This window comes from Panonychus citri, unplaced genomic scaffold (genome assembly GCF_014898815.1).
Source record: "Panonychus citri isolate SS breed McGregor unplaced genomic scaffold, ASM1489881v1 Contig00040, whole genome shotgun sequence".
Lineage (NCBI taxonomy): Eukaryota > Metazoa > Arthropoda > Arachnida > Trombidiformes > Tetranychidae > Panonychus > Panonychus citri.
This window is the reverse complement of record NW_026515445.1, coordinates 973,334-1,001,276: the sequence shown is the minus strand read 5'-3', so window position 1 is coordinate 1,001,276 and position 27,943 is coordinate 973,334. Positions and strand designations below refer to the sequence as shown.

The 27,943-nt window shown below is 34.3% G+C and overlaps 4 protein-coding genes and 1 pseudogene across 4 annotated transcripts; 3 read left to right on the top strand and 2 right to left on the bottom strand.

The window, feature by feature from the left end:
• The first annotated feature begins 773 nt into the window (after positions 1-773).
• LOC128398012 (WD repeat and FYVE domain-containing protein 3-like) lies at positions 774-13,070 on the top strand. The gene is made up of 8 exons (XM_053358818.1): positions 774-1,314; positions 1,416-2,875; positions 2,940-3,726; positions 3,801-9,812; positions 9,877-10,432; positions 10,510-10,617; positions 10,722-12,693; positions 12,795-13,070. The coding sequence occupies exons 1-8, from the start codon at positions 1,135-1,137 to the stop codon at positions 12,892-12,894; spliced, it is 11,175 nt and encodes a 3,724-aa protein (XP_053214793.1). The 5' UTR covers positions 774-1,134; the 3' UTR covers positions 12,895-13,070.
• A 3,365-nt stretch (positions 13,071-16,435) lies between these two features.
• LOC128398014 (homeobox protein rough-like) lies at positions 16,436-17,984 on the top strand. Its single transcript, XM_053358821.1, has 4 exons — positions 16,436-16,564; positions 16,865-17,332; positions 17,410-17,504; positions 17,846-17,984. The coding sequence occupies exons 1-4, from the start codon at positions 16,529-16,531 to the stop codon at positions 17,952-17,954; spliced, it is 708 nt and encodes a 235-aa protein (XP_053214796.1). The 5' UTR covers positions 16,436-16,528; the 3' UTR covers positions 17,955-17,984.
• Positions 17,985-17,986: 2 nt separating this feature from the next.
• Positions 17,987-20,470, bottom strand: LOC128398013 (coiled-coil domain-containing protein 22 homolog). Its single transcript, XM_053358819.1, has 4 exons — positions 20,293-20,470; positions 18,842-20,204; positions 18,371-18,505; positions 17,987-18,270 (listed from the first exon to the last, which is right to left on the bottom strand). The coding sequence occupies exons 1-4, from the start codon at positions 20,340-20,342 to the stop codon at positions 18,157-18,159; spliced, it is 1,662 nt and encodes a 553-aa protein (XP_053214794.1). The 5' UTR covers positions 20,343-20,470; the 3' UTR covers positions 17,987-18,156.
• A 1,013-nt stretch (positions 20,471-21,483) lies between these two features.
• LOC128397720 (ATP-binding cassette sub-family C member 2-like) lies at positions 21,484-27,209 on the top strand (annotated as a pseudogene).
• Positions 26,884-27,943, bottom strand: LOC128397723 (uncharacterized). The gene is made up of 5 exons (XM_053358469.1): positions 27,772-27,943; positions 27,503-27,712; positions 27,188-27,440; positions 27,086-27,128; positions 26,884-27,022 (listed from the first exon to the last, which is right to left on the bottom strand). Exons 1-5 carry the CDS (start codon positions 27,941-27,943, stop codon positions 26,981-26,983), a joined length of 720 nt encoding a protein of 239 aa, XP_053214444.1. The 3' UTR covers positions 26,884-26,980.

The following is a 27,943-nucleotide window of genomic DNA, read 5'->3' as shown; positions in this document are numbered from 1 at the left end:
AATTGAAAAACTAATAATTTCTGTTGATCAAATGGCGATTAATTTTGATTGGGTTAACAGGTTGATGACATTTGATAGACGAGAGAAACCAATTAGTTGAACCAGCAATTAAGATTGTTAATTGTTGTTATTTAGTATTGGTATCGACAAATAAGCTGCTTAATTAACCTTTAATTAACTTGATTATTAAAAGCACAAGGGTAAATCGAGAGGAAATTGTGTAATCATGTTGATAGGAATCGATAATAAATGAAACAGTTTCACAATCATGTTTCATATTGATAGTAACTTATTATGGAAATGGTGAAAATCAAATTAGTTAAATCACAAATCTAATTGTAATCAAAATTTTTAAAACATGATAAACTAATGAAATCAACAATTAAGCTCAAAAAAAGGTCATGATTATTTACTCTTCCTGAATGAAAATCTATTAATTGCACTATTTTGTCTATTTAGGATTTTTCTTCAGTTCTCTGATAACCAAATTCAGTCATTCAGTTAATTTCAATTCGAAAACCGTGAGGATTAATTGTTGATTGTTCTGTTTGTAAAAAAGAGCGAAAAATGAACAAGAAAATGATTAATCGAAACTCGGTTATCTTACTGATTAATGTGGCGCATTCTCACATTTCAGAACTTCATCACGAATTACTTGTGGAATTGTCGAACATCGAAAATGGCTTAGAACCATTTCGCGCGAACTCAGTAGACTTTGTTTATTCTCTTGGAGTAAAGTTTATGAATGAATCGATATTTGGGTTGATGCTTCGATGAAAAGACTACAAATGGTTTGTGTTCACCTTTTACTCAATGGAAAAATGGAATAATATCAATGTTTCGAATTTTAGTTAATTACAAACAGTTACAGAGATCAAATGATGAATTATAATGTGAAAAGAAATTTCAACTCATCAGTTTTAATTTATTCTTTTAATGTGATAAAAGTACAGTGTATATTTTTCACCATCGAATTTGCTTTTCAGTTGAATCGCTATTCTCAGTTTATTTTTAGAATTTATCTGATATTGTTTAAGTTATTATTTAAACAGAAAATGATACAATTTCAATGCTGAATTAAAGCAGTTACGTTGTTTAAATTATATAAATTTGGAGGTTTGTTACTCTAATGTGATGCAGTCTAGTGACCATAAATTATCATTATCTCATTTCCATAAACTATTCGATGAGATTAAGATTAATCAATATGCTTCTCGAGACACAACTCGACCATCTAAATATGACATCCGAGCTCATGAAGCAATTAATGAATATGAAGCGAAAATATATCGTTTATTACCTTTATTTCTCAAGGTAAGTTATAGTTATATTATCATGAGAGTTTAACTGACATGGTGATAATATTGCATCTTCAATATCCATGAATTAATGGACATTATTTTGCATATTCTTAGGTCTATGGTTCATCAACTACTCCTGTGTCACCCGCAGCCAAACCCTCCAGCGATCTGTTGAAATTTGATGATCTTAAAACACTGGCCAGTATTGTCTCTCGATTAATGGTCACTGAAATAAGACGCCGTGCGAGCAATAAAACGACAGAACAAGCAAGTGAAACGATTGTCAATTTCTTGGAGATTTCCTGTGAAGAGATGAATACCTCAGCTTTTTCTCAAGTTGCAGAAACACCAGACCAAGAGAAAGCATTTCAATCCGATTCGCAAAGTAACCAATCGAAAGATGACCACAAGGGATGGCTACTTTTGTCCACTCTCAATCTTTTGGTTTGTCATGGAGATGAATCATTAATATCCATCATGGCTGCTAATTCCCTACCTTCGACTTTAGTTAGATGTCTTTATCTTTTCTATGATTTACCTCAACCTTTACATACAACTACAACCCGAGAATGCTCAGCCACATATACAGTTGAATCTATCTCCAGGAAATTGACCCGAACACAATTCGCAGCGAAAGATTTATCCAATATATCTGAACCTATCGAATATTTGAATCACACTGAGAAAAGATTATTATTACATCGCACTTTTGGCTCTCTTTTAACTCGACTTTGCGCTCATCCAGCTTCGCTTCACGAACTCACTCGAAAAGACGATTTGGCTCTTCTATTCAACGCAGCCACTTCTTGGTGTATTTCACACAATTGTCTTTGGAGAGAAACAGCAGCCCAAGTTATTCTAATCATGGTCAAGCGTAATTGTATCAATACAAGTTATCTACACGAGAAATCGTGCCTATCAGTTTCCATAGAAAATATTTCCCGGATGTGTGAACTTTCAAAAGCTTCAGATGATGAAATTGCTGAAATGTTGGAAGTTATCATTAATTTCATAACTGAAGTTTACTATGCTCATCCGTCTTCCGTGAGCGTTTTGCTTGATGATTTCGCCAAAAATCATGGTTACACTTTAATTGTTGACTTTGTTCTTAAAATGGAACATGATATAAATCTTTATGGCAATAATATAAGGAAAATAATCTCATTGGTTACGTTGTTATGTAAAATTGGAACAGCGGAAATTAAACCAAGGCCACTTAGTGTTAATCAGCTGTTCATCATGGAGGAATTCACTTGGCCCAAACCTAATCCGAAACATTCAGTAAAAAATTTGAGTGCTTTCAATGTTGTACAATCTTTATGGTTCAAATGTAAATCAACTTTCGTCCAGGAATTGATTCTCGCTGGACTTTTTTCACTTTATCGTGATGACAGAGCAAATTATTTTATCCTTGATTCTCAAAATACTTTACCACAGTTTGCAGAGCGACTTCACCTACGAAGTGTCTCGGTTCAAGAGAGGTTCTTTACTATTCTGGAATACATTATATTCGAGATGAAATATGTACCCGTTAAAGAGCTGATAAGTGCGAGTCTAATTATCAAAGCGAAAATGTAAGTTTGTTGAACTTTAAACGCTCGAAAAATACTCATGATTTTATATTTTTTTCCTTTACAGATCAACCCAAAGTCTTTTATTGAGCTTGAAAAGTTTACTCTCGATAATCAAATTTAACACAATATTTCCCGATGTATTTCGAGAAGTTGGATTATTAGATATAATAACATATCTTTTCATTGAACAGAGTAAAAATATTTTGATGCCAACCAGTCCTATAGATGATTCTGATTTAACCGTTCTCGAAATCATTATGGATCTAATTTATAACATGTTGAACGGACCAAATAATCAGAATTGTGCTTTATTCAACGAAGCTTCGGGATTCAAGAACATATTATATTTTCTTCCAATAACCTCCTCCAGAATATCAAAACAAATTCGTAAATTTTGTTTCCAAATTATTCAACAGTTAATTTTATCAAATAATGGAGATGAAACTCTAGCGAATCTACTCTCTATGCTTCGAACCTCAGGAAGTGTTGATGGATTGCCCGATATTGATAAACCTGAGTTGACCTTGCAACAAGAAATATACTTGAAATCGTCAATTCTTAAAGGTTTACTTCAAGTGATTCGAGATAGTCATCGGTGTCGAGCACTTTTCAGGAAGGTCGGAGGCTTTATTTATGTCATGTCAGTGCTGGTCGATATGGAAGGGTGTCTTGCAGATAATCATCAGCTACCAGATGAGTGTGTGAAAAAAGCTCAGATGACCGAAAATAAGATCACTCGATGGTCAACGATTGAGAAGAGAAAGATTTGGAATCTGTTGAGACACGTGTTTACTATCTTAGCATCGGCAATGAGATATGAACCTGCGAATGCGCGTTTTTTTGCTAATGAGGTAATTAACTTATTCATTCAATACTTTCATGTATTAAGTAAATTGATTAACCTTTTTTGCCTTTCAATTCACAGATTTGTCCTGTCAGCCTTACTGATTCCTTGCGTCTTCTGGGCTGCTTTACACATGATGATCAGTTAAAGCCGAAAAAATCATTTTCTGAGTCCTCGAATAGTGATAATAACGAATGTGATGATTCAATCAATTCAATATCATCTGTTGCCAACTTTCAAGAAGTTTTCTATTGCTCTTTAAACACATTACCTCCTAAACAAAGTATGAACTGCCTTGAATCGTGTACGCTCATCATGAGGCTATTATTAGACATGGCCTTAGATTTAATCGACAAGTCTCCTAAACATCATCCACTAGCGGCCAATCATATCACAGAAAAAAATAATTTACTTGTTGAATCAGAGAGGAAACTGTCAACATATTCACAAAAAGTAACTACAAATCCAGAATCATCTAAAACAAAATCATCTTCACCAATGCAAACACAAGCAAATACCATTAAAAGGCCGCCAAAACAATTAACCTTGACTGGTGACAATTCAGTTAATAATCAACCTGTGATAATTCATTCTAGTGTAATAATTGTTATGTTTCATCTGATCCCCTCAATTCCCAGTGAGCCACTGCAACTTTTTATAACCCAAGTACTGAGTTTACTCATGAAATTGGAACGCAATCAGCAAGTTATGTGCGAAGCTAAATTGCTGAGTGAAATTTTGAGTAGCAAGTTGAACATTTCAATTACGAACCAATATCATCATCTCCATAGTCCAATGCAATACATTTTGGAGAGACTTTCGGCCCAAAGTATTTCGCCCAAGGAACTGAGAAGTTTTCTTCGTCTTAACAATCCATTTAACTGTTTATCTTCTGACGATAAATTATACAAAGCAAATGGTCAAGAAGATCATGATAGAGTTAAGGCCGGTGAACCGATAGCTTTATCCCAAGTTAAAACACTGGTATCAATGACCACTCCAAGAGATACTGAGGTCACCAACTTGTTGGAACCTCCATTCGTTGAATTTGACATGAGCCAGGAAGGTTTTAGCTGTTTATTTATCTCTTCAATCGCTCCTTTCTCTTCTGAAAGTGGGACATCCGCCGCGACGAACATCCTTACTGGGACCATAACAGCATCAAATGATAGCAATAATTCAAGTTCTACCTGTAATGGTGGTGTCAATGGTGGAATCGGAACTGGAGAGCGACCTTTTCCTCCTCAGGCTGGTCTTACATTTCTCACTTGGATTTGTGTCCAAAAGTTTTCTTCTTACGAAGATGAGTCTCATAATATCAGACTATTTACCGTTACTCGAGGTGTTACCTCAGGTAAAGAATATGCTTGCTTTCAGTTACAAATTTCGTCTCGAGATCGTGCCCTTATAATCTCAACCCAAGAGATTCCAATTTTTGGTGACGATGACACCGCATTCGACCCTTCTCATGTTAGTCTTGAGATGGATTATAATCTACGAGTTTGGTCACCTGAACTGTTGAGGGAAAATCAATGGCATCAGATTGTTGTCGTTATGAATAGAGGTTTGCTCAAGAATAGTTCAGTTACCGTTTACGTTGATGGTCAACTAATCACTAGTCAAAAGCTTCACTACATTAATACTACTTCTTCTGTCGGATCAGTTTCCAATAATTGTCAATGTTTTGTAAATGGTTTCATTGGTACTCCGCCACAGTGTAGGAAACAATCAAGACTTATCTGGAAACAAGGCCCTTGTCAATTTCTGGAAGAGCCGTTGACCGCTGCTCATGTAATGTTTATACACTCATTGGGACACAATTACATTGGATCATTTCAAGGGACATCGATCCAAAGTGAATTGGGCTCCATCAGCTCAAACATACAGCAAATACCCGAGGATAAGGTCGTTTTCGGGCTCTCTGCTCGTGCCATATCAATAATGACGCTTGCACAAATGAAAAGAGTTTACTCTCGATTTGATTGTCGCATGATTAGTAAGATAATTGGTCTTTCACTCAACGAAAATGCTACACCAATTTACGTGCTTCACAATTCAGCTGGTCATCTCTGTGGACCAAGTCGTAGTCTAGGAGCAATACTTATTGGTTACATTGGTGCTCGTTGCTTCATTCCTCAACCTGTTTCGGTAACGATACAATATATCGGAGGCTGTGCCATTTTACTTGGTCTTGTTGCCAATTCTCAAAACGCTGAGAGTCTTTATGCTTCAGTTAAAGTGCTCGTTTGTGTGCTCAAGGTAAACAAAGAGATGGTCAATGAGATGGATCGAATCAAAGGATATCAGACACTTGCGATGCTTTTAAGGCGAAAACGCAACTACTTAAATTCGCATACATTATCTTTAATTTTCGACTTTGTCGTTACTTTTGAAAATCGAATGAATGAAAATAGTTCACTAGAAATTAAACGAGAGAAAGCGTTTAAAGATCTATTGTGTAACCAAATTGACCTGTGGTCTCAAAGTGATCTACTTAAACCATTATTGGAACACTTTAGTGAACTTCTTCACGAATCAAAGCCCGAAAATAATCCAAAGGCAGAAAACAAGTTGAAAAACCTTCGAATCCTTAGAGATTTGAATCTATCATGTCATCTTCTTGAACTTCTCTGGAACCATCGAACATTGGAACCAAGAGTGGTCCAAGATATCGGTATTCTAATCACAGCACTTCTCAATCAAACTCATCGACACAATGATTTATTATACTTCGGTCAGTTCCTGGCCTCTTTGTTGCCCCACGTTGAATCTGAAAGGTCAACTGAAGTGATCGAGATTCGCAATCTATTGCTCAAGGTTGTTCTTAAATTGATGACTCGTTGTTCCAAAGTTCAGGTCAATCATCTTTTCCAAGAAGAAATTGTTCGAACTCTTGGATTCGACTGGTTCCTATTATTTCTACAGGGTGCAGAGCTTAATAAAGATACAGTTGCTATTGGACTTGTAAACTTAATGGTGCTACTGAGTAACCCGAATAATAATGTCAAATTCAAAGAAGGATCTCTCAACGGTGGTTGGATCAAAGATGCGAAGTCGGACTTCTTGAACCGATCTAATTTTCATCTTCTTGGTTTCAACATACCGTCACCATCGCCTACACCTTCAGCCTCTTCATCATCTGCACCAACCTTTTTTTCATCCGCACATAAACAGACCACTGCCGAGAAAGCGATTCGTGAAGATATACTTACCATTCCTGGTTTTCAGCATTTATCGTGGTTAATGAATAATCATCTCGATAAACCTCAAGTTTATCTCATTTTATTTCAAGGATTAGTGGGACAATTTGTACAACTTTCTCCTTCGGTGATTGGTGCGATTGAAGCTTTCGATGATCTTACATTGGATAGTTTATGGAATTGCCTTTTCGACAGTCGAAAAAACTCATCTCGAACCGTTAAAAGTAAATTAACTTGCCCTGATCTTACGTTGACCTTATTGGGTATGATTCATTCCCTTGTCTGGCTGGAAAATATTGAAAAACGCAGAGCGGAATCTTTTAGCGTTACATTGGTACAATTTCTGGTGCTTCTCTATCAAAATCGAAAAGATTTCCAAACTTATTGTCACACAAATATTGATTTCGTTAATAGTCTATGTCGTGTTGTAATTCGAGACAAAGAAAAAAGCACCAAAACCATGTTAACTTCCAACGAAGCGGTCAAGCACGTTATGGACTTCATCAGATTGATCATTGTTGACGCAATGATCTGTGCCTCAGGTCCAGACTCTAAAACAATCGCAGTAACCGAAGCTTTTCTTGCAGCACTGAGTAACTCCAAAATAGCCCAGACTGAATTGATTAAATCTCTGATGGATCATCTTGACTCCCTAACCACTGTCATGTCCCAGCAGCAGCATTTTGAAGGTTCATGTGACAGTAATCAAATCAATCAACTTCAACAACAAACAATCTCTAATATCGTTACATTTTCCAGCATTTTATCCGATAAAATTTGGCAGGAGTGTTATCTTCGTGATCGCAAAGAAATATTAAGTTTCCAGTTAAATCTACTGAACAAATTGTCCTTTACAAGTCAATCGAACAAAGGTTCACGAAGTGTTGTCAACAGCGAATTGGCTCTGCTTTATCGATCTATCAATAGAACTGTTCTATTTCTCCTTTCACGTCCAATCGATACAATACCCGATCGTATGATGGTACTAGAATCACTGCAACGGGTTCATAATTATCGACAGAACATTTTGTCTTCCCCGAACAATAATAATCCGTCTTTCTTTGCTTGTTTGACTTACTGTTTACTGAAACTTGTTGACGAGAAGAAAAATTGTTTAACCGCCAAGAAACGAGTACCATCATGGCATTCAGCTGAATCTTCCGAGAAAGACATGATAGTACAGCCTGATGAAGGTGCTCTGTTGATCGCTTCTGTGGCTCGAAAAATTTGGAACGAAATTTATTTAAGCAAGAAAATGCTTCTTGAAGAAACTCTGAAAATCAACTTAGCTCACAATCTCTCTAGTTTTGGAATAATTTCAGAAATACCTGATTTAGTTTCTCTTGGAGATTCTCTTTTAGATATAACTCAGAAATTTTGGAACGAATATCAAGAGTCGGAAAATTTGCGACAAAAAAGAAATAAAACCAATCTGATAAACATCTCGATAGATTCGCCGTTTTCACCGACAACCACAATGTTAATATCGGAGAAACTTGGTAACATCAATAAGTTGACGCAAGTTGTAAATTCTGGAGGTGGACTTATGTCAAAAATAGTTGTTGGCACCACGGGAGCGGTTTCTGGTGCTATATCAAACGCGGTTGGTTCAACAATCAAGAAAGAAATTTTCAAATCATCTCTCTCAACGGAATCAGTGTTGGCCAAATGCCAAGTTCCAACTTGGACATCGTTGTCTCAAGACGAAGTTACATCTTGCACCTTGGATCATATCTGGTTAATCTCTGATCTTGTTGATTCACAATTGAAACAAAAGATTCAAAGTGATATTCATCTGCAGAAATATGTTTACGATGATTGGATCGCCTCCGAAAATGAACTGTTTCTAAGAGAAAAGGCTATTTGGGGACCTGAACATGGATCGAAACGTTTAGATAAATGGAAACTTGATATGACTGAAGGTCCACATCGAGTGAGAAAGAAAATGGTCAAAAACAATCTTTTCTATGTCCATTATCCTTACCGACCTGAGATCGACTCATCGAAAAATAGTACGAGAAAAAAGGGCAAATACAATCCTCCGATCAGTTTTCACTCTTATGAATACTTTAAACGGAATAGCCAGGAAGTCCATATTCTACTCGAACGAGAATCAAACTCTTCAACGGAAGCGGAAAAAGATGATGAAAGTTTTTTAGAGGGCAGAATTTCAGAGGAAAGAGAAAACTCATTCGAAGGGATAAAAACATCATCTTATCTTTCGGTCAAAACTCCATCTACTGACCAAGACGATTCTGATATAGAAATGGCCTCAGATGCATCGGTACATGTCAGTGAAGGTTTGATCGAGAACGGTGATTGGGAACAAGTTGAAGCTCAGACAGTTCTTCGTTTACTCAATGACGGAGAAAAAATATCTCACATGTTTCGTTGTGCTCGAATTTTAGGTCTAGACACTTTCGAAGGCTTATTATTATTCGGCAAGGAGCATTTCTATTTGATCGACGGGTTCACTCTTCTCAAAACTCGAGAGATACGTGACATTGACTCACTTCCACCCGATATGCATGATCCAATTGTTCCGACAACATCAACACCTCGAAGCTCTATTGCATCAAGAGTAAAGAAAAGTTCAACTGAAAAGATTTGTATGAAATTCGCTTATGAGGATATCAAAGAAGTCCACAAAAGACGGTACCTTTTACAGCCTATCGCTCTCGAAATTTTCTCAATGGACGGACGCAATTCTTTAATCGTTTTCCCGAGAAAGTTACGAAACAAGGTTTTCTCCCGTTATATGTCCGTGGCCACACATATCACTGATAACGCTCAAGATTCACTTTCCGGTCAAAAAAGAAATGTTAATGTCGAGAGTGGAACTGGAATATTCAGTAGTCTTATTGGTGACACTTCCGTTACCCAGAGATGGGTTGTAAGTTATTCATCGAATAGCAATTTACATTTGAGATTAATTTGATTTCTTTTCATTTCATCAGAGAGACGAAATCAGTAATTTTCAATATCTAATGCATCTCAATACTCTTGCTGGGCGTTCATATAATGATCTTATGCAATATCCTGTCTTTCCCTGGATTTTGGCTGATTATTCATCACCAGAACTCGATCTCTCGGATCCTCTTTCATTTCGTGATTTATCAAAGCCAATGGGAGCACAAACACCCGATAGATTAGAACAATTTCGTAAGCGATACATTGAATGGGACGATTTGCACGGCGAAACACCACCTTACCATTATGGAACCTTTTACTCGTCGGCCATGATTGTAGCATCTTATTTAGTTCGAATGGAACCTTTCACACAACATTTCCTTCATCTTCAAGGAGGCCATTTTGATCTTGCCGACCGGATGTTCCATTCAATTGGCGATGCCTACATGTCAGCAGCTAAAAACAACATGGCTGATGTGAAAGAATTGATTCCAGAGTTTTTCAATCTACCCGAATTTCTTGTTAACCATAATGCTTATGATCTTGGTGTCAAACAGAATGGAGTCCGTTTAGGTGATGTTATCTTACCTCCTTGGGCGAAAGGTAATTATTACTTAATTTTGGTCAGTTTTTACTTGTCAATAATATCTTTTAATGTTGATGATATTTCATCATATTAGGCGATGCTCGTGAGTTCATACGTATGCACCGAGAAGCCTTAGAATGTGATTACGTTTCGGCAAATATTCACAAGTGGATAGATCTTATTTTTGGTTATAAGCAACAGGGTAAGAATTTAGAACAATTTGTATCAAACCTTATTGAGAATATCAATTTACTTGTGTGATAATCACAATCCATCTCGATGTAATTTATTCATATTCATTTGTAGGATCTGCTGCTGTTGAGGCCGTTAACGTTTTCCATCATTTGTTTTATGAGGGCAACGTTGATATTTATACAATTGAAGATCCGTTGAAGAAAAATGCAACCATTGGCTTTATCAACAATTTCGGGCAAATACCAAAACAGTTATTCAAGAAAGCGCACCCGGCGAAGAAAGTTCACCACTCGAGTGGTGCACCGTTAACGCCGATATTACCGACAGTTGGATTGCATAATGTTCTATTACATGGAGGTCAAGACAAGTTGATTATTCATAATCTCGAAAATTTGAGACCTTCTTTACATCCAGTTAAAGAATTGAAAGGGGCCGTGGGTCAGATTATTCAACAGGAAAAAACTTTACTTGCGGTCGAACAGAATAAAGTTCTGATTGCGCCAACATTCAGTCGGTATGTTGCTTGGGGATTTGCAGACCATTCCATTCGTATCGGACCCTATGAAAGTGATCGGGCTTTGTACATTTTTGAATCGGATTTTCTACCTTCCAATGGCGAAATACTTTGTGCAACTGTTCCCAATCCAAGGTTACTCATAACCGCAGGTACTAATTCAGTGATTACAGCGTGGAGGTTGAAGGGTAAAAACAATTCTCTCCAGCTAGTAACTCATCTCTATGGGCATAAAGAGGCCATTACATGCTTGACTTCGTCTGCTGCTTACGGTATTATCGTAAGTGGTTCCCGTGATCGCACTTGTATCATTTGGGACTTGAACCGGTTAATTAGCGTGAGACAACTTGGTAGCGGCTTCGAACCTGATTTACACCATCCTTCACCAATTGCTGCTGTTTCAATAAACGATTTGACCGGAGACATTGCTACATGCTCAGGTAATTGGCTATTTCTTTGGTCAATAAATGGTGATCTTTTAGCCAGTGTTAACACGAGTGCCGCTAGTCCAGCAATTGAAATAAATGGTCCAGAAGCTAAACAGCCTATTAATGCTTCATCAACTCAAATACTATGCGCAGCGTTTTCCCTCAATAACGAGTGGGATCTCGACAATATAATTATAACAGGATCGAGTGATGGAGTTGTTCGTATGTGGTCCGTTCAGTACTATCAAGTCCCAATTGACGAGCCAACTGTTGATAATGGTACATGCAGTTCATCCGATTCATCTAAAGCATCAACTCCACAAGAACTTGATAAAGCCGTTAGTCATTTAGTTGGTCCATCTTCTGGAGAGGAAATTGTTCGTCGGATGAGTATAGCATCAGTGAAAGCTGAAGAAAGTATCGCAGACGAAGATGATTTTCAAGATAAAGAGTATTGCAACTCATCGCGCTACGAATCAACTCCGAATAAGTTAGATTCCTGCATATCATCAAAACAAAAAACGTCCTTACAAAATAAACCAGAGCCGAGCCAGACCAATAATAACATATCAGTAGCCACGATAACTCATTCAAAATCAATCGCAACCGATCTTCCCCTGGTAAATATTGTTGGTAGTGACGAAAACAATGAAAATTGTAATCCTGGTGAATCGACTTTACAACTAGTTGAAAGCACAAGTAACACCGATAAAATGACTAGAAAGAAAATTCCGGCTCCGTTAGAAATACCGAAAATTAGGGCTTCGAAATCAGATACATCTCTGATCGATTCAACCCTTACAGGGTGTAATATGATTGATTCTATTTTAAAACCAGGTCATAAATGGTCCATGAAACTTTACTTTAGATGCAAGCTCACAATGCACACTGCATTTGAATGCAAAGATAACCCTGAACCCGCTGCGGTGACCGCAATTACTATTTCAAAGGATAACAAGACCATTTTCGTTGGAGATGCTCGAGGCAGAATATACAGTTGGAGTTTTTCTGATGGACGGGGTTTTGGTAACCATTGGGGAAAAGAGGAAAATGTCGATTATTGTTCCAAGTGTAACGTCAAATTTACAACCACAGGACATAAAAATCAATGTCGTTATTGTGACCTTTCATTCTGTTCAAAGTAAGTTTCTCGATATTGATAAATTATAATGATAAAAATGTAAATGTCATAAATTTTGAATCTGAAAATTTACTAATCAATTTTACTCTATTTTCCATCAGATGTATTAAAAATGTTGAAGCTATGAAAAGACCAAATGACCAGAACAAAAAACCAGTTCAAGTTTGTAATAATTGCTTCATGATTCTGCAAAAGAAATGATTTATAGCAATCATCATATTGGTAAATCGACACTAACTTTCAATGTAACGGATTGTATATGTATATTAAACTTGTAAAATGATGAATAATAGTTATCACTCGAATGATCATGTAGTGACTTAAGAAAAACCCTCAACTACCGTTTGTTAAATAAAGAAGATCTAAGATATATCAAATAAACAATCAAAAGCTGACGAGAATTGAATCGATCGACAATTAATCAAATGAAATTAGCATTCGCAATGGTAATTATTATGGAAATGATGAAAATCATTAGCAATTAAACTAATTGTTGAGAAAATAGAAACTAGACTAAAATGAAATGTACTGAAACCTAATCAAATTTCCTGGTGATTACTAAATTGCTTCATTAACTTGTCCTTGGATTAATAATCTTTGGATATGAATAATAAACTCCTTAGGCATTGGAAGACAAGATTGATGATAATGATGATAACCAAGGTCTGATTGCCTAATAGCAATACCATCATCTTCATCGTCTTCATCATCACTTATGTAATTAGTTTTCAATTGAAAAACTAATAATTTCTGTTGATCAAATGGTGATTAATTTTGATTGGGTTAACAGGTTGATGACATTTGATAGACGAGAGTAACCAATTAGTTGAACCAGCAATTAAGATTGTTAATTGTTGTTATTTAGTTTTGGTATCGACAAATAGGCTGTTTAATTAACCTTTAATTAACTTGATTATTAAAAGCACAAGGGTAAATCGAGAGGAAATTGTGTAATCATGTTGATAGGAATCGATAATAAATGAAATAGTTTCACAATCATGTTTCATATTGATAGTAACTTTTTATCATCATTTATCTTCCACTTTCTTTCTGTCTCTCTTTTTGGCATCCACATTTACTATCATTATGCTTTTGCAATACAATGATGATAAATACTTGAAATCATTCACATCATCAGCATGATCATCATACAGAATAATCTGAATCCATTTGGTTATTTATGCTGTCATGTTGCAATTAAGACTCACTCTTTCATCTTCCTCATCATCTTATCCCTCTTTTTTTCTTACTTTCTTCTCTTTCTTTATCTTCCATGTTCAATCATCGTCATCATCATTATCATCATGAATTTCGACATATTCTTACCTTATCTTTTTTTTTCTTCGTCTTTTTTTAGTAATTTTCCTTTTTTCTTTCTTCCTCCTTCATGTTATTATCTCTATTCAGATCTACCTGATAATTCATATTTATCGTCATTGGAATCAGATCATGAGTATCATCATCATGATCCAATGAACGATTGATTCCATTGGGTTTTTTCGTGTTCTCGTTTCGTTCATTGGTTTATTGCCTTTCAGATTATCATCTTTATCTGATTCCCTACATGTATGATTCAGTTAATCATTGATCACCTATTTTAATTATCTCTTGATTGTTATTGATTTTTTTCTGCAGCAGTTATTAGATATTAGTTATTAAATTTAATCGGATTATATTTACTTGGGTTAATTCAGTCAAATGTCAATTTTAATCTGATTTAACTGTTGATAGTGAATTACATGTATATTAATAGTTGTCTTATGTCTTTTTCTATGATCATGATTGTGATCAATTGATTGTTAAATGGTTATTATTGATTATGAGATTTTCAAATTTCTCTAGCAATTAAAATTAACATTTAACCAACTGAATTTTATTACAATCGATTTAAGTTTTTATCATCAACTTGATTAACTTTGGTTTATTTATACCATTGAATTGATTTTGAACAATTTACTCAGTGATCAATTTTGTGCTTAAATTGAAACGTTACAATTTAATTTATTATTACATAAACTCAGCAATTTAGGTAAACAGAAAGTGATTTAGAAAACTACAATTTATTGATTCAACAATTTGTATCCATTGATTATAATCCATAAAAATTTAACGGGATTAAATTCACTCGGATCAAATTATTTATTAATAATCCCAATAGGGATCAGTAAATCAATTTAAGTTTTGATTGTAAATTAATCAAAATTTTTTATGAATTTAATAAAATTTACAATTTAAATCGTGAGAATGATTTAATAATAATCAATCATTTAATTGAGACAAAATGGTAAAAAGGTTTTCATTTAAATCTTCAATTGATTTACTTGATTTTTCATGATTATGAAACTGATTAAGTATTAATTGCAAACATGACAAAGTTACAGTTTTTTACAATTAAAGTTTTAATTTAGTTTTTGTTCAGTGAATTGCATGAGAAGTGAAACTAACTGAATTAAATTAACATGACCAATCAATTGACAAATCATGAAAGTTTGGTTGATAAAAAATAACAAATCGTTACAAGTTAATTAGCGAGAAATGAAAAGAAAAACAATTAACTATTTGTGATGGAAATAGGAAAAGGAAATGAAGAGGAAAAGATGATGATGAAAGGGAAGATGATAAATTGATGATGAAGATGATGAAGATGTAATTGTTAATGGGTTGACATATGGAGCGATTCACAAAAGAGACAAAAATCAATCTGAAAGATGTTGATTGTAATCAAATGATCAACAATGTAACATAATTGTTTTGTAATGATTAAGTTATTAACTGAATAAGAAATAGTAATGATCAAGGTTAAAGATTAACAACTGATTTTATTGTTTTTATTTGATGATATATTAAAAAAGACATAGAGTAACAATCAACTTAATCGGTTAACTAATGGTAACAATTTACAAAGAAAACATTATAACTGAATAACATGAATTAAAAGGTTATTGTCTAATTTTTTTTCTCTCGTTTTCTTTGTTAATATTAAATTACTTGGTGTTAATTTATTGATTGCAATGATTAGAGTGATGATGATGATAATGGTTAACAATTGAATGACAATTTATTCATTGATTGTTTGTTAATGGTCACGATATTACCTCGAAAGTGAGTAAAACTTTCAGATTGAGTTGTAACCTTTTTCATTTTTGCTGCTTTGTTTTCACTTAATTTGATTGCGGTTAATCAATGATAATGTTGTTGATTGTTGGATGTACATTAAGATGGATAAAAATCATTGTTGGAAGCTGTTGATTTTCACACGAATTGATGAAGATGCTAAAGTATTGGGGCGGAGAGGAAGGTGATGAAGGAGGAGGAAGAGAGGGTGGAGATGATGATGACCATTCTCAAGACAATCATGTTAGTTAATTGTAACTCTTGACCATTATTATTATCGAAATTTTTCTTCTTCTTCTTCATCAGAATCATTCGTTTTTCTTTTTTTCTTTTTTCGCACTATCATCAGCTCTCTTTTATCTATTCCAATGGTCATCGCAATAAACTCGTTGCTGTTAGTTATCCATTTGGTGGTCAACATTTGATGATACAATCAAAGTTTATGTGTGAGAATGATGATGATAATGATGAGGAAGATAAAGGTAGGCCAATATTACATCTTTGTTACTTTAAATGTGTCTGGACACATGACTTGACCATAGATTAGTGAAACAATGTTGACTAGTCTTCGCGATCTATTAACTGTTAATATGATCGAATACAAATTTCACCAACAATTATAATCATTTTCTTAAAAGTTGATTAACTTCAACAGAATCTTTTGTATTATTGTGTCAATCGTTTTGCGTAAATTTTGTGTGTCCATCATATTAATCACCAAATGACCTCCTCGCTGACCATTGAAAATTCACTTAAGGTAATAATGAAATAACAGAGAAAAAGAGAATCAAATAATAACAATGATAATTAAGAGAAAAAGTAAACAAATCAAATCATGGAAACTTTTTCTTCGCAATTATTTGTGACTTTTTCTTTTTCTTTTGTTTTTGTTTAATTAATTTCATCATCATCATCATCATCTACCTTGCATCTTCCTCTTCCTCCTCCTACTCTTTCACAAAGTTTTAATCAAAACAAAGTGAAAAATAGTAAACAAAGTTTTCTTGTTTTTCCATTTTGTTTTTGTCAAACTTTTCTCAATTGTTTGATTGTTTAGTTTTCAATTGATCGCATCATTGGTGATCCCGAAGATGCTGAAATTAAATATGATAAAAAAGTTACTGAAAATGATGATAAAAACTCTGGTGACCCTAATTCATGGTACCATGTTAATCAAGTCTCATGGGAAACAACTTACCAAGCATATCGGAATATCCTTGAAACATATTCAACTTACCAACAGAATCAATGTTATCATCATAATAATAGTCACCACCTTCACAATCAACAACAATCAAGTCTCCTTGAGCCTGGGATAATTGGTTGTGGTCTTGTAATCAATGGAAATGATGAAACATCTTCATCTTCATTTGTTCATCATCACTCTTATCATCATCTTCATCATCATCATCATCCTGGTAGCAATTTAAATCAACCAAAGAAACACCGTAAACCAAGCACTGAGCGTCGACCAAGACAAGCTTATTCAGCGAAACAGTTAGAAAAACTTGAGAATGAATTTCAAGTAAGTAAATTAATCATCAATTCTAATTACAATTAATGTAAGTTTTTTCTCTTTTTTTCTCACAATTAACCAATCAGATTGATAAATATTTAAATGTTAGTAAACGTATGGAATTGGCGGTGACACTTAATTTAACTGAGGTGCAGATAAAAACTTGGTTTCAAAATAGAAGGTAGGAGATAAATTGTTCAATTAAATTAATTGAATTAATTTATTATCGCTGTTTTCATGTTATTTCACCATAACACAAATTGATTGATTTACTGTTTCATAAGTTAATTATATTTGATAAATATTTTCTCATGACATAAGAAACACATGATAATATTATTGCTTTATCGTCATAAGAAGATATTAAATTTGTGTCCAATCGTAATATTGAATTAAAAGTAATAACAATAATACTAATTGTGGATAAGTTTTCTTTATGTTTCCTCATCTTTTTTTATGTTATTTCCTTTTTCCTGTTTATCATTTTCAATTGATTCTTATTCATCTCTTATCATATTTCAGGACCAAGTGGAAGAAGCAAATATCAGCGGCTTGGCATTTAAATAATCACCACCATCAGAATTATCATCAATCAGGGGAATTGCAACTTGCAGTTAAAAGATATTCCTGATTAATCAGCTAATCAACAGGAAAATTGAAACGTACGATCAAAATGAAGAAAAATTTATTCTTCTAGATGGAAACAAATAATTTCCATGAGTTGATAGAAGTAAAAAAATAGTTGAAGGATTTTTGACTTTTTGCTTGGTCCTTTTGTTTCAACAATTAAGTTAATTACATAGTCAGAAAATTTCCTAATGATTGAGGGCTCGTTAATTTGATCCTCTATTGCTCATCCCCAGGTGATTCTCGATCTTTAATTGTTCCAAATCTTTCTGAATACGGTCCAAATTGGCGATGGATTCATTGTGTCTCTCATTTTCAATCTACAAGCAAAACAATTAAGGAAAAAGTGAACAATTAATTGTGACCAATTTTGATATACAACGATGAAAGAACAATAAATTATCTAAACAATCAAATTACCGTCTCTTCTAATTGCAATGTCTCTCTACGAATAGTTCCTATGGCGTTAACACAATCCAACAGTGTATCGTAATTTTTGTGCATCGTTGCGAGTAATTTGTAACATTTACGATTCCATTCACTGTTTTTTGCATCCTGTCATTAAGAAAGAGATAGAAAATATAATTAATCGTCAACACTAAATCATGTTTACCATTATGTTTGCCTGGGAAATATACACAGAGTAATTAAGCGATTAAATTGTAAACAAGAAAAGGCAGATTATGTTTTGGGAGCTTAAAGTTTACGCAATTCAGCAAATTGCGAAATAGTTAAATTGTAACACAATTTAACGAGTTTACGTTCATCAGATTAACTTGAACAATTTCACCTTGGATTCAATGTTGAGAAATATTGAATTAATTTCCCTCAAAGGAAAGGATTAAATCATAACAACGAGTTCGAGTTGGAAAAGAGGTCAAATCAGATTACCCTGAAAATTGTTTCGTCCGTTATTGTGTAAGCCCTTTGAACTTTTCCAGAGACAATGTTTATATCTTTTTGTAGTTTCCTCGTTTCGAGAAGGATTTTCTTGGTCTCTTCGTTTTGTTTCTTTACGTTATTTACAAGTTCCATGATCCGTTGGGTATATGATGATCTGTTCGGCGGTAAAGGTTTTCTACTTTTTTCTTGAAGTTCGCTAATCAATTCGTCCTTTCCAGATAATTCCTTCAATTTTATTCGACTTGTTTTCTTTAGTTTATGAATCTCTTTGATCATTTGATTCCTTCGTTGGCTGGCTATTGATTTCTCTTCCTTGATCGAATCTATTTTACCAGTTAATTGGTCGCTAATCACTTTCCATTGCTCTTGGAATGAAGCTAGTTCTTCTTTCACATAGGCCACTTCATCGGCTAAATCGGAAACTGTTTTATCACTTGTTCGCATGCTGATCAGTTTATCTGATTGATTTTTAAGCTTTTCTTCAGATTTTTCAATCGATTGGACTTGTTCATTCAAAATGGTTTCCATTTCAACTAAACGGCTTTTAGCTTCTTCTATGGCCTCTTCGAGTGTTGCGATTTCACTTTTTAATGCTTCTTCTTGATTCAATTCTTCCGTCACGTTAGCATGGAATGGCGACTCTGGTGATGAGACGAGATTATCTCTAACCGAATCTTCAGAAGAATCTTCATGACCAAAGAAACTTTTTCTCCCGATAAATTCAATATTCTCAATCATTTTTCTCCTTGAATTTGTTAGACGAATATAAGTTGGATCTAATGAGGCTGAATTCCATTCCAAAATCGATGCAATATCGTTGATCGGTATTCTGGCATAATTGTCGTAATAATTTCTTTTAGAAGGAGCAATTCGATTACCAGCAATACTCTGTGAGTTAAGAATACCGGTAAGAGGTTTCGTTTTCCAGGTAAGATTGGGCAATGATGATTCTAGATGTTGACATGAAGGAACCACAGGAGGTGTCCAGCTAATGGAAATTGGCTTTTTACAAATTTTCTCTACAAAAGTATCACCGGTCAAATTGATTGTCGTAATATCCTGAGTTTCGTCTTTAGGAATCTTTTCCAATAAGAATAGAAATAATCTCCTTAAATCAGCATCATTACAATAAAGAAAAGTCTGATAACCAAGATCCCCTTTGAATCCTAATTCAACACAAATATCAGCTAATGAAGTACAGAGTTTGTATTTAGAAGCCATATTGGATTGTGGAGCGATGGATAAACCATTGGTTAGTTCAGGATCAATCAGAGAAATACAACTAATTAAACACTTCATTATCGTATTGTAATCAAGCTCTCGCAAAGAGGTGTGTTCCTCATCGAAATCACTGCAAGAGAAAAAGTGAAAATTGAATTAGAGAAAAATGAAGAAAAAAATGAAAAATGAAAAAATCGAAATCGGATTAAATTTCTTACCCTTGGATCTGTTTCAGTTGGTGAATGATGATTGAATCTACTTCCTCCATGGTTAATCACTAATAAGAATTGATATTTACAATTAGTAAATTAAACTAATTGTCAACCAAATAGATTCTCAACGGAATCAAAGTGAAAGATAACTCATCATATGGAAAGAGGTGGATTCAGGTTTTGTTTACAATCGGCGAGCGAAAAGGCGGTAAAAAGAATCGATTCAAATTCAAATTACAAAATTTTCGAAATTTTTTTTTAATTATTAATTAATAATAAAATTAATAATAATTCTTAATAATTAAGAGAATTGTTTTACTGTTTCCGTTGGAATTTAATCAATTGTATAAATAGAAATGATAATTTTCTTACAGATTATATTTTCTTCCTATTGATACACGATAAACACTGTTTGGAATCGTTTCAAATCACAATCAACATCTAATCATCTTGAACACTTCACAATTGTAGACAATCAACTTGAATAGACAATTGTAATAAATTTTATGGAAACAATTAACTTGAACAAGTTTAAATATCAACAATTAAAGGTTAACAATCGTTGACTGTTTGATATTTTAAACATTTTTCCGTCATAAACAATCAGATTAATTTACAATCATAATAATAAAATGAGGTTTCCCTTAATTAGTAACATTAATAAGATCAAGTTTGAAACAATTAATAATTATCCGAACTGTACTAAATGATTAAGCTTATCAACCGCAAATTGAACAGTTAACTATTTGGACGTTATTAATTGTCTAGTTAAGATTGATGGTAATAAGATAATTAAAAATTTTCTAAATAATTTATTTCACATTTCTAATTACAAGGGTTGTATAGTTATATCAGAATAATTAAATTCATTGAATAATTTGTTTAAAAGGCCAAAGATTGAGAGTGGAAACAATTAATCATGAGTAGTTACAATTAAGAGACATTGACAGCAATAAAGTACAAGGGTCCAGTGGTTAATTGTCATAACAATTAACTGAAACATTGGGTAACAATCAACTTATCCAACGGTCCAGAGATCTAATTAAATGAATAGATAAAGTTAATTTGTTAGTTAACCCAAATAGAGAGGATAATTAAAATGTAGAGTTGTAAATTAATTGTGAACAGATTAGGATTCGTATTTAATCATGGTGTAAATTGTAGGCTGATTGTAAACATAACAGTAAATTGTGATTGAAAGCAAAGATAAAACTTTGATTATGATAAAATAACAATTGAAGTAGCAAGTGAAATCAATTAGTGTAACAATTACAACTAATTGAACAACGACAATTAAACCGACGTGAAAATTTAATTCAATGGATTTGGACAGTTTATGTGGTCATACATTTTGGGTTAGTACAATTAAATTTAATTTCTTTTCTATTTCTAATCAATGATAACTTTCAGATTGCTTTTGAAACTTTTTCTTTGTTAAACCGATAATTTAATCGTGATATCGTTTAATTGTTAATCACAATCAAGGATGAACAAATTTCTTGGAACAGTTCAACTCCAGTTCTGTCACCATGTTTCAGTGAAATCGGATTACTTTGGACTTCATCACTATTCTTGTGGATATTATCACCGATCGCAATTTACTTGACAATTAAAAGTCCAAAACCTGGTTTAATTTGGACATGGAGACTTTACTTGCGATTGGTAATCAACTGATTTGGCTCCTTAATTGTCCACTTGATTTTAATTGTTTCTCTTTTCACAGTTTCTATCCTTAATTCTGATCGGTGTCACAATCTACGAGGTGGTTAAATTGTTCATTGGAACCGATGATCAAATTATTTATCCTTATCAATATGTTTCACCAATCGTCCGATTGATTTCATTTGTAAGTACTGACTGGTTTCTAACAATTAACTGTTGACTAAATTAACTTTTATTTCCACAATTTAGTTGATTGCTACCAATTTATTGCTCTTGTACAAATCAAAAGGATCTCAAACTTCAGGATTACTTTCTGTTTATTGGTTATTAATGGTTATCCAATCAGCAATTAACTACTGGACTTTAATTGATTCATTAAAAAACCCGGTGTGTGTAACAATTAAGATAATTAACTAGACTTTTGATTAACTCTTTTATTTTTCGTTAATAGTATTATCGAGATTGGACTTTCAACCAAACTGATCTAATTGTTAAATCTTTTCAATTAACATCGATCGTGTTGATTTGTATTCTCAATTGTTTCGCTGACACAATAAGTGACGATGATTCAAGGAAAGTTAAAGTTAGTAAATCAATTGATTTTAAAGTAAACAATAGCAATGGAAAATCACAACAATTAACTGATTGTTCTTTTCTCCCTTTAATTGTTAGACTTCGGGAAACTTTGTATCATCTTCGTTTTTCTCTCGACTTTTCTTCCTTTGGTACGACTCGATGGCTTATCTCGGCTTTAAAAAGACACTTGTACAGTCCGATCTCTGGGATTTACCTGAAGAAAGTCAAACTTCAAAGGTTCATGACCAATTTTCAGCCCAGTTATCGAAGGCTCAAGAACGGATTAAATTAATTAACAGTAGAAAATCAAGTGGATCAAAGCCAAAGAGTAACTTGTTCAGTACGGTTCTCAAAGGCTTCTGGCCTTGGTTAACCGCTTGTCTTATTATGAAGTTGACCTCGAGTTTCTTAGCATTTGCAAGTCCACAGTTACTCGATTTGCTATTAACTTTCATTCGGTCTAATGATCCAATTTGGAAAGGATACATTTTGGCCTTTGGGATGTTCTCAGCGGCATTGATTCAATCGCTTGTTGATTCTCAACATGAATTCTGGATTCAGTCAACATCCATGAGAATGAGATCAGCTCTTATTTCAGCAATTTTTCATAAGGTAAATTTCTTACAATTAACTTTGGCAAACAATTTGTATGGATAGTTTATCAAAGATAAATTTCGATTTTGTATTAAAACTTTTTCAAGAGTTTACGACTTTCTGGTTTGGGTCGACGTGATTATACCAGTGGTGAGATTGTAAATTTAATGGCCGTTGATACTCAAAGGATTATTGATTATGTGAACACAATTAACGTTCTCTGGTCAGCACCAGTTCAAATCGCTCTTTCAGTGGTTCTTCTTTGGGTACAATTAGGAGCTGCTTCGATTGCTGGATTAATTTTCATGCTTACTTTGGTTCCACTTAATAGTTTGATTAGAACTGCGATCAAAAATTATCAAACCAAAGTAATGAAGGAAAAAGATAAACGAGCCAAGATGATGTCCGAAGTTCTCAACGGGATGAAAGTACTCAAACTTTATGCTTGGGAAGGTGCGTTCGAGGATATGATTATGTCCATTCGAGCCAATGAGATAAAATATCTGAAAAAACAAGCACTTTGGACTGCGGTCACGAACTTCATTGCCAATTTTGCACCTTTCGGGGTAAGTGGTCAACTTGATCAAATGATATCGTATTCTAATTGTTGTTGATTACTTGAAAACCTCAAAGGTCTCGTTGGTTTGTTTTGCCACTTACATTTTAATGGATCCAAACAATTCACTTGATGCTAACAAGGCTTTCGTTTCAATCTCGTTGATCAATTTGTTGAGAACTCCGCTGATTCAATTGCCAATGGTTGTTACTTATGGTGCTAATGTAAGTACGAAGTTAATGTAAATCGAAAATTTTGAAGAGATTTGACAAATGATATATTCGATTTTCAGTGCGCTATATCGATGAGACGAATCGATAAATATCTTCAAGGAGATGAAATTGATTCGAAGGCTGTTTCTCATCAAGTCAATGATAAAGTTCCGATAAAAATTTCCAACGCAACGTTCAGTTGGTCTCAAGATGAAGATGTTGTGTTGAAAGATATTAACATTAGCGTTGAACGGAATAAATTGATCGCGATTGTTGGAACTGTTGGAAGTGGTAAATCGTCCCTTTTATCTGCTCTTCTTGGTGACCTCTACAAACGATCGGGCTCTGTGAATGTTCATGGACGAGTGGCTTATGTACCTCAATCAGCTTGGCTTCAAAATGCCACAGTCCGTCAGAATATTGTGTTCGGTGAATTTTTCCGTAAAGAAAAATACGATCGAGTGATTGACTCTTGTGCTTTGACTCCTGATTTTAAAATACTTCCGGGTGGTGATTCAACTGAAATTGGAGAAAGAGGAATCAATCTAAGTGGAGGTCAAAAGCAACGGATCAGTATCGCTCGAGCTGTTTATTCAAATTCTGACGTTTATCTTATGGACGACCCGCTATCAGCTGTTGATGCTCATGTCGCTGCTCAACTTTTTGACAAAGTCATTGGTCCTAATGGACTTTTGAAAAATAAAACTAGACTTTTGGTGACACATCGAATCACATTTTTACCTCAAGTCGATGAAATTATCGTTATTAAAGATGGAAAAGTTCATGAAAGCGGAACTTACAATGAGCTGATGGCCAAAAAAGGTGAATTTTCCGACTTTATTATTCAATATTTGGCCGATGATGAGGCCGAAGATGAAATTACTGATGAAGATCCGATCATGATAGAAGCCATGAAAGCTTCAATCAAACCCGAATTGGAACTGAGAAGATCATTGAACAGAATGGATTCGATTGGTACTCTAAGTAGAAGACGAACTTTAAGTCGAATGGGCAGCAAAATGTCGACCACCAGCCTCACTAAAGATAATCAAAAAGCCGATAAAAGTAAAGACGACACAGCTGATTACAACATTGTCGCCATCGAAAAAGCCGAGACTGGTTCAGTTAAATTTAGCGTTTATCTTGAGTTTTTCCAAGCGATTGGAATACTGGCCTTTGTCGTGACGATGATCTTATACGTGGCTTCGAGTGCTTTAAGCTTTGGTTCTACTTTATGGCTAACCGAATGGTCGGAAGACGCTAATGATCCGAATACTAAAATGATACAGGTCTTCGTGTCTATCGACTTGTGGTCTACGGTGTCTTAGGTACTGGAAGTTCATTGATGATCTTAATCAACGCCGCAATCATAGCGATGGCGTTTTTAAATGGTGCCACTTGGATTCACAATCAAATGCTCAACAAAATTATTCGATCCCCAATGTCCTTTTTTGATACAACTCCAATGGGGCGAATACTTAATCGCTTTACAAAAGACATTGACAACGCCGATACAACGATAACTTTGAACTTTCGAGCTTTTTTCATCCAAGGTTTTCGAGCTGCTGTTTCAATCATTGGTATTTGTACCGAAACTGGTTACCTTGCATTTGGAATTTTGATTATTGGAGTTTTCTACGTTCTAATTCAAAAGTTTTATATCGCTTCGTCTCGACAATTACGAAGAATCGAATCAATCACCCGATCTCCAATTTACTCTCACTTCTCTGAGACCATTTCCGGAACAACCTCGATTCGAGCCTATGGTGCCACCGAACGTTTCATTCAGGATTGTTATCAAAAAGTTGATATTAACCATTCATCTTTCTTCCTGAACATTGGTGCCAATCGATGGCTTTCAATTCGCCTCGAATTCTTTGGTAACTTGATCGTTACTTGTGCCGCATTTACGGCTGTCGCTACACGAAGCTCGTCAACTTCTGGTTCCACTGGACTAGCGCTTAGTTATGCTCTTCAAATCACTCAAATTCTCAGCATGTGGATTCGATCTGTTTCGAATATCGAGAATAACATCGTTTCCATCGAACGTTGTTTGGAATATACAAAAATCGAATCAGAGGTAAGAAGTTCGAATGCGAACATATCAAAATTTTCTATTCTAATCGCAAATCTTTTCCTCAACCTGCGATCAATAGGCTCTTTGGGTGGATTATCACAATCGTCCTCGACCTAATTGGCCTGAATCAGGTAAAATTGTCCTGAAAAATTATTCTACTCGATATCGAGATGGTCTCGATTTGGTCTTGAAACATATATTTTGTACCATTCAGCCTAATGAGAAGGTCGGAATTGTGGGACGAACTGGAGCTGGTAAATCGTCTCTAACATTGGCCTTATTCCGTCTAATAGAACCAGCCCAAGGAATGATAACAATAGACGACCAAGATATTAGTAAATTTGGACTACATGATCTTCGTGAACGACTAACAATCATCCCACAAGATCCAGTTCTATTTTCCGCCTCTTTCCGTGCCAATTTTGATCCTTTCGGTAAATACTCTGACAACGAGATCTGGAGAGCACTAGAACAGGCCAATTTAAAAGAGTTCATGTCAAGTCTAGAATCAGGACTCGACTATCAAATCGCCGAAGGCGGAGAGAACCTAAGTGTAGGCCAACGTCAATTGGTCTGTTTGACTCGGGCACTTTTGCGAAAGACTAAAGTCCTAGTTCTAGATGAGGCCACGGCGGCCGTTGACGTCGAAACCGATGAGTTGATCCAACAAACAATTAGACGGGAATTCGCTGATTGTACAATCGTCACAATCGCTCATCGTCTAAACACAATCATGGATTACGACAAGATAATGGTTATGGATAAGGGAAAGATTGTTGAATATGATTCTCCAAACAATTTACTAATCAACGTTAATTCAATATTTTATTCAATGGCCAAAGAAGCGAAACTTGTTTAGATGAAGTTAGTTGATTAACTTTAATCATCACTTTTACAATTACAAAGATTTAATTGATTTACATTAATGGTTGTTAATCAGTTGATCAGTTGCGGTAATTAAAGCAGTAAAACCATTGCCAATGTTAATTAGTTAATTATCTTGTTTATTCATGACTTTCATTCTTGACTTTCATCTGAATCATAATTAATTCTGACAACCTGAATAAGAAAAAGAGATTGATTATTGACTAATTGTTGACAATTAAAATAAAACGAGTTTACCTTTGGTCCACTGACTGGATCAGAAGCAGCTGTAAATTTGAACCTAAATTAGAGGTAATTAAAGATTAGATTAAATTTTGATTATAATTTAAATCAACTCACTGATTGATTTGTCTTGAAACTCTGATTCGTCCTCCGATAATTGAATCGTTGATCGGAATTGAATCAATTGTTGTTGGAAATTTAAATACATCTTCATGTTTAGTTGAATCTGACTTTGTTTCTGATTGTAATAATCGCTCCTGTCGTAATTTAATTGTTGAATATAATTTAACTGAATGATGAACGATACAAAAATAATAAACACTTTCAAGAAAAGTCATTAAAATAACTCCATTAATCTCTTGGTCAAAATCTGAGGTGAAATTAATAAGAGAACCGATTAAGACTAATTAAAAATGGATCAAGTTAATTTACCTTTGGGGACATTGATAAATCTATCGATTAATTCATAACAATTGAAAGAAACTAATCCAAAGTTAATTAAAATGGTCACAATTAACAAAAACAAATAACCTCTTTCAACTGCTAATTGGGTAAGATAACCATTGATAATCATTACGATTCCCTCGAGAAAATTATTGAACAATGAAATTTGGTCAGGAACTGAGTTTCTCATTGATTCGTCTATTAAAATGTTCAATTAGTTAATTGCTGTAACCTGAGATTTTCCGTTCAATACTTACCACCCCTCAGAGTGACCAAAGCAAGAGTCGTAATTGCAACGTAAAGTGACCCGAGGCTAATTTGTAATGCGACCAATATATTAATCATTCTCCGAGAGGTTAAATCAATTCCTTTAGATGATTTTACCGTTGGTTTAACTATTGTTTTAGCAGTTGATTCACCGAGCTGCAT

Excerpts from the sequence above, each read along its gene's own strand:
- LOC128398012 (XM_053358818.1), top strand. The coding sequence starts at position 1,135 with ATGCAGTCTAGTGACCATAAATTATCATTATCTCATTTCCATAAACTA. Across the intron at positions 3,727-3,800 it reads CGCGTTTTTTTGCTAATGAG|ATTTGTCCTGTCAGCCTTAC; the intron begins GTAATTAACTTA and ends TTCAATTCACAG. Across the intron at positions 9,813-9,876 it reads CCGTTACCCAGAGATGGGTT|AGAGACGAAATCAGTAATTT; the intron begins GTAAGTTATTCA and ends TCATTTCATCAG.
- LOC128398014 (XM_053358821.1), top strand. The coding sequence starts at position 16,529 with ATGACCTCCTCGCTGACCATTGAAAATTCACTTAAG. Across the intron at positions 16,565-16,864 it reads CCATTGAAAATTCACTTAAG|TTTTCAATTGATCGCATCAT; the intron begins GTAATAATGAAA and ends TTGATTGTTTAG. Across the intron at positions 17,333-17,409 it reads AACTTGAGAATGAATTTCAA|ATTGATAAATATTTAAATGT; the intron begins GTAAGTAAATTA and ends TTAACCAATCAG.
- LOC128398013 (XM_053358819.1), bottom strand. The coding sequence starts at position 20,342 with ATGGAGGAAGTAGATTCAATCATCATTCACCAACTGAAACAGATCCAA. Across the intron at positions 20,205-20,292 it reads CAACTGAAACAGATCCAAGG|TGATTTCGATGAGGAACACA; the intron begins GTAAGAAATTTA and ends TTTCTCTTGCAG. Across the intron at positions 18,506-18,841 it reads CGGACGAAACAATTTTCAGG|GATGCAAAAAACAGTGAATG; the intron begins GTAATCTGATTT and ends TCTTAATGACAG.
- LOC128397723 (XM_053358469.1), bottom strand. The coding sequence starts at position 27,943 with ATGCAGCTCGGTGAATCAACTGCTAAAACAATAGTTAAACCAACGGTA. Across the intron at positions 27,441-27,502 it reads ATTTATCAATGTCCCCAAAG|ATTTTGACCAAGAGATTAAT; the intron begins GTAAATTAACTT and ends ATTTCACCTCAG. Across the intron at positions 27,023-27,085 it reads ATCCAGTCAGTGGACCAAAG|GTTGTCAGAATTAATTATGA; the intron begins GTAAACTCGTTT and ends TTTCTTATTCAG.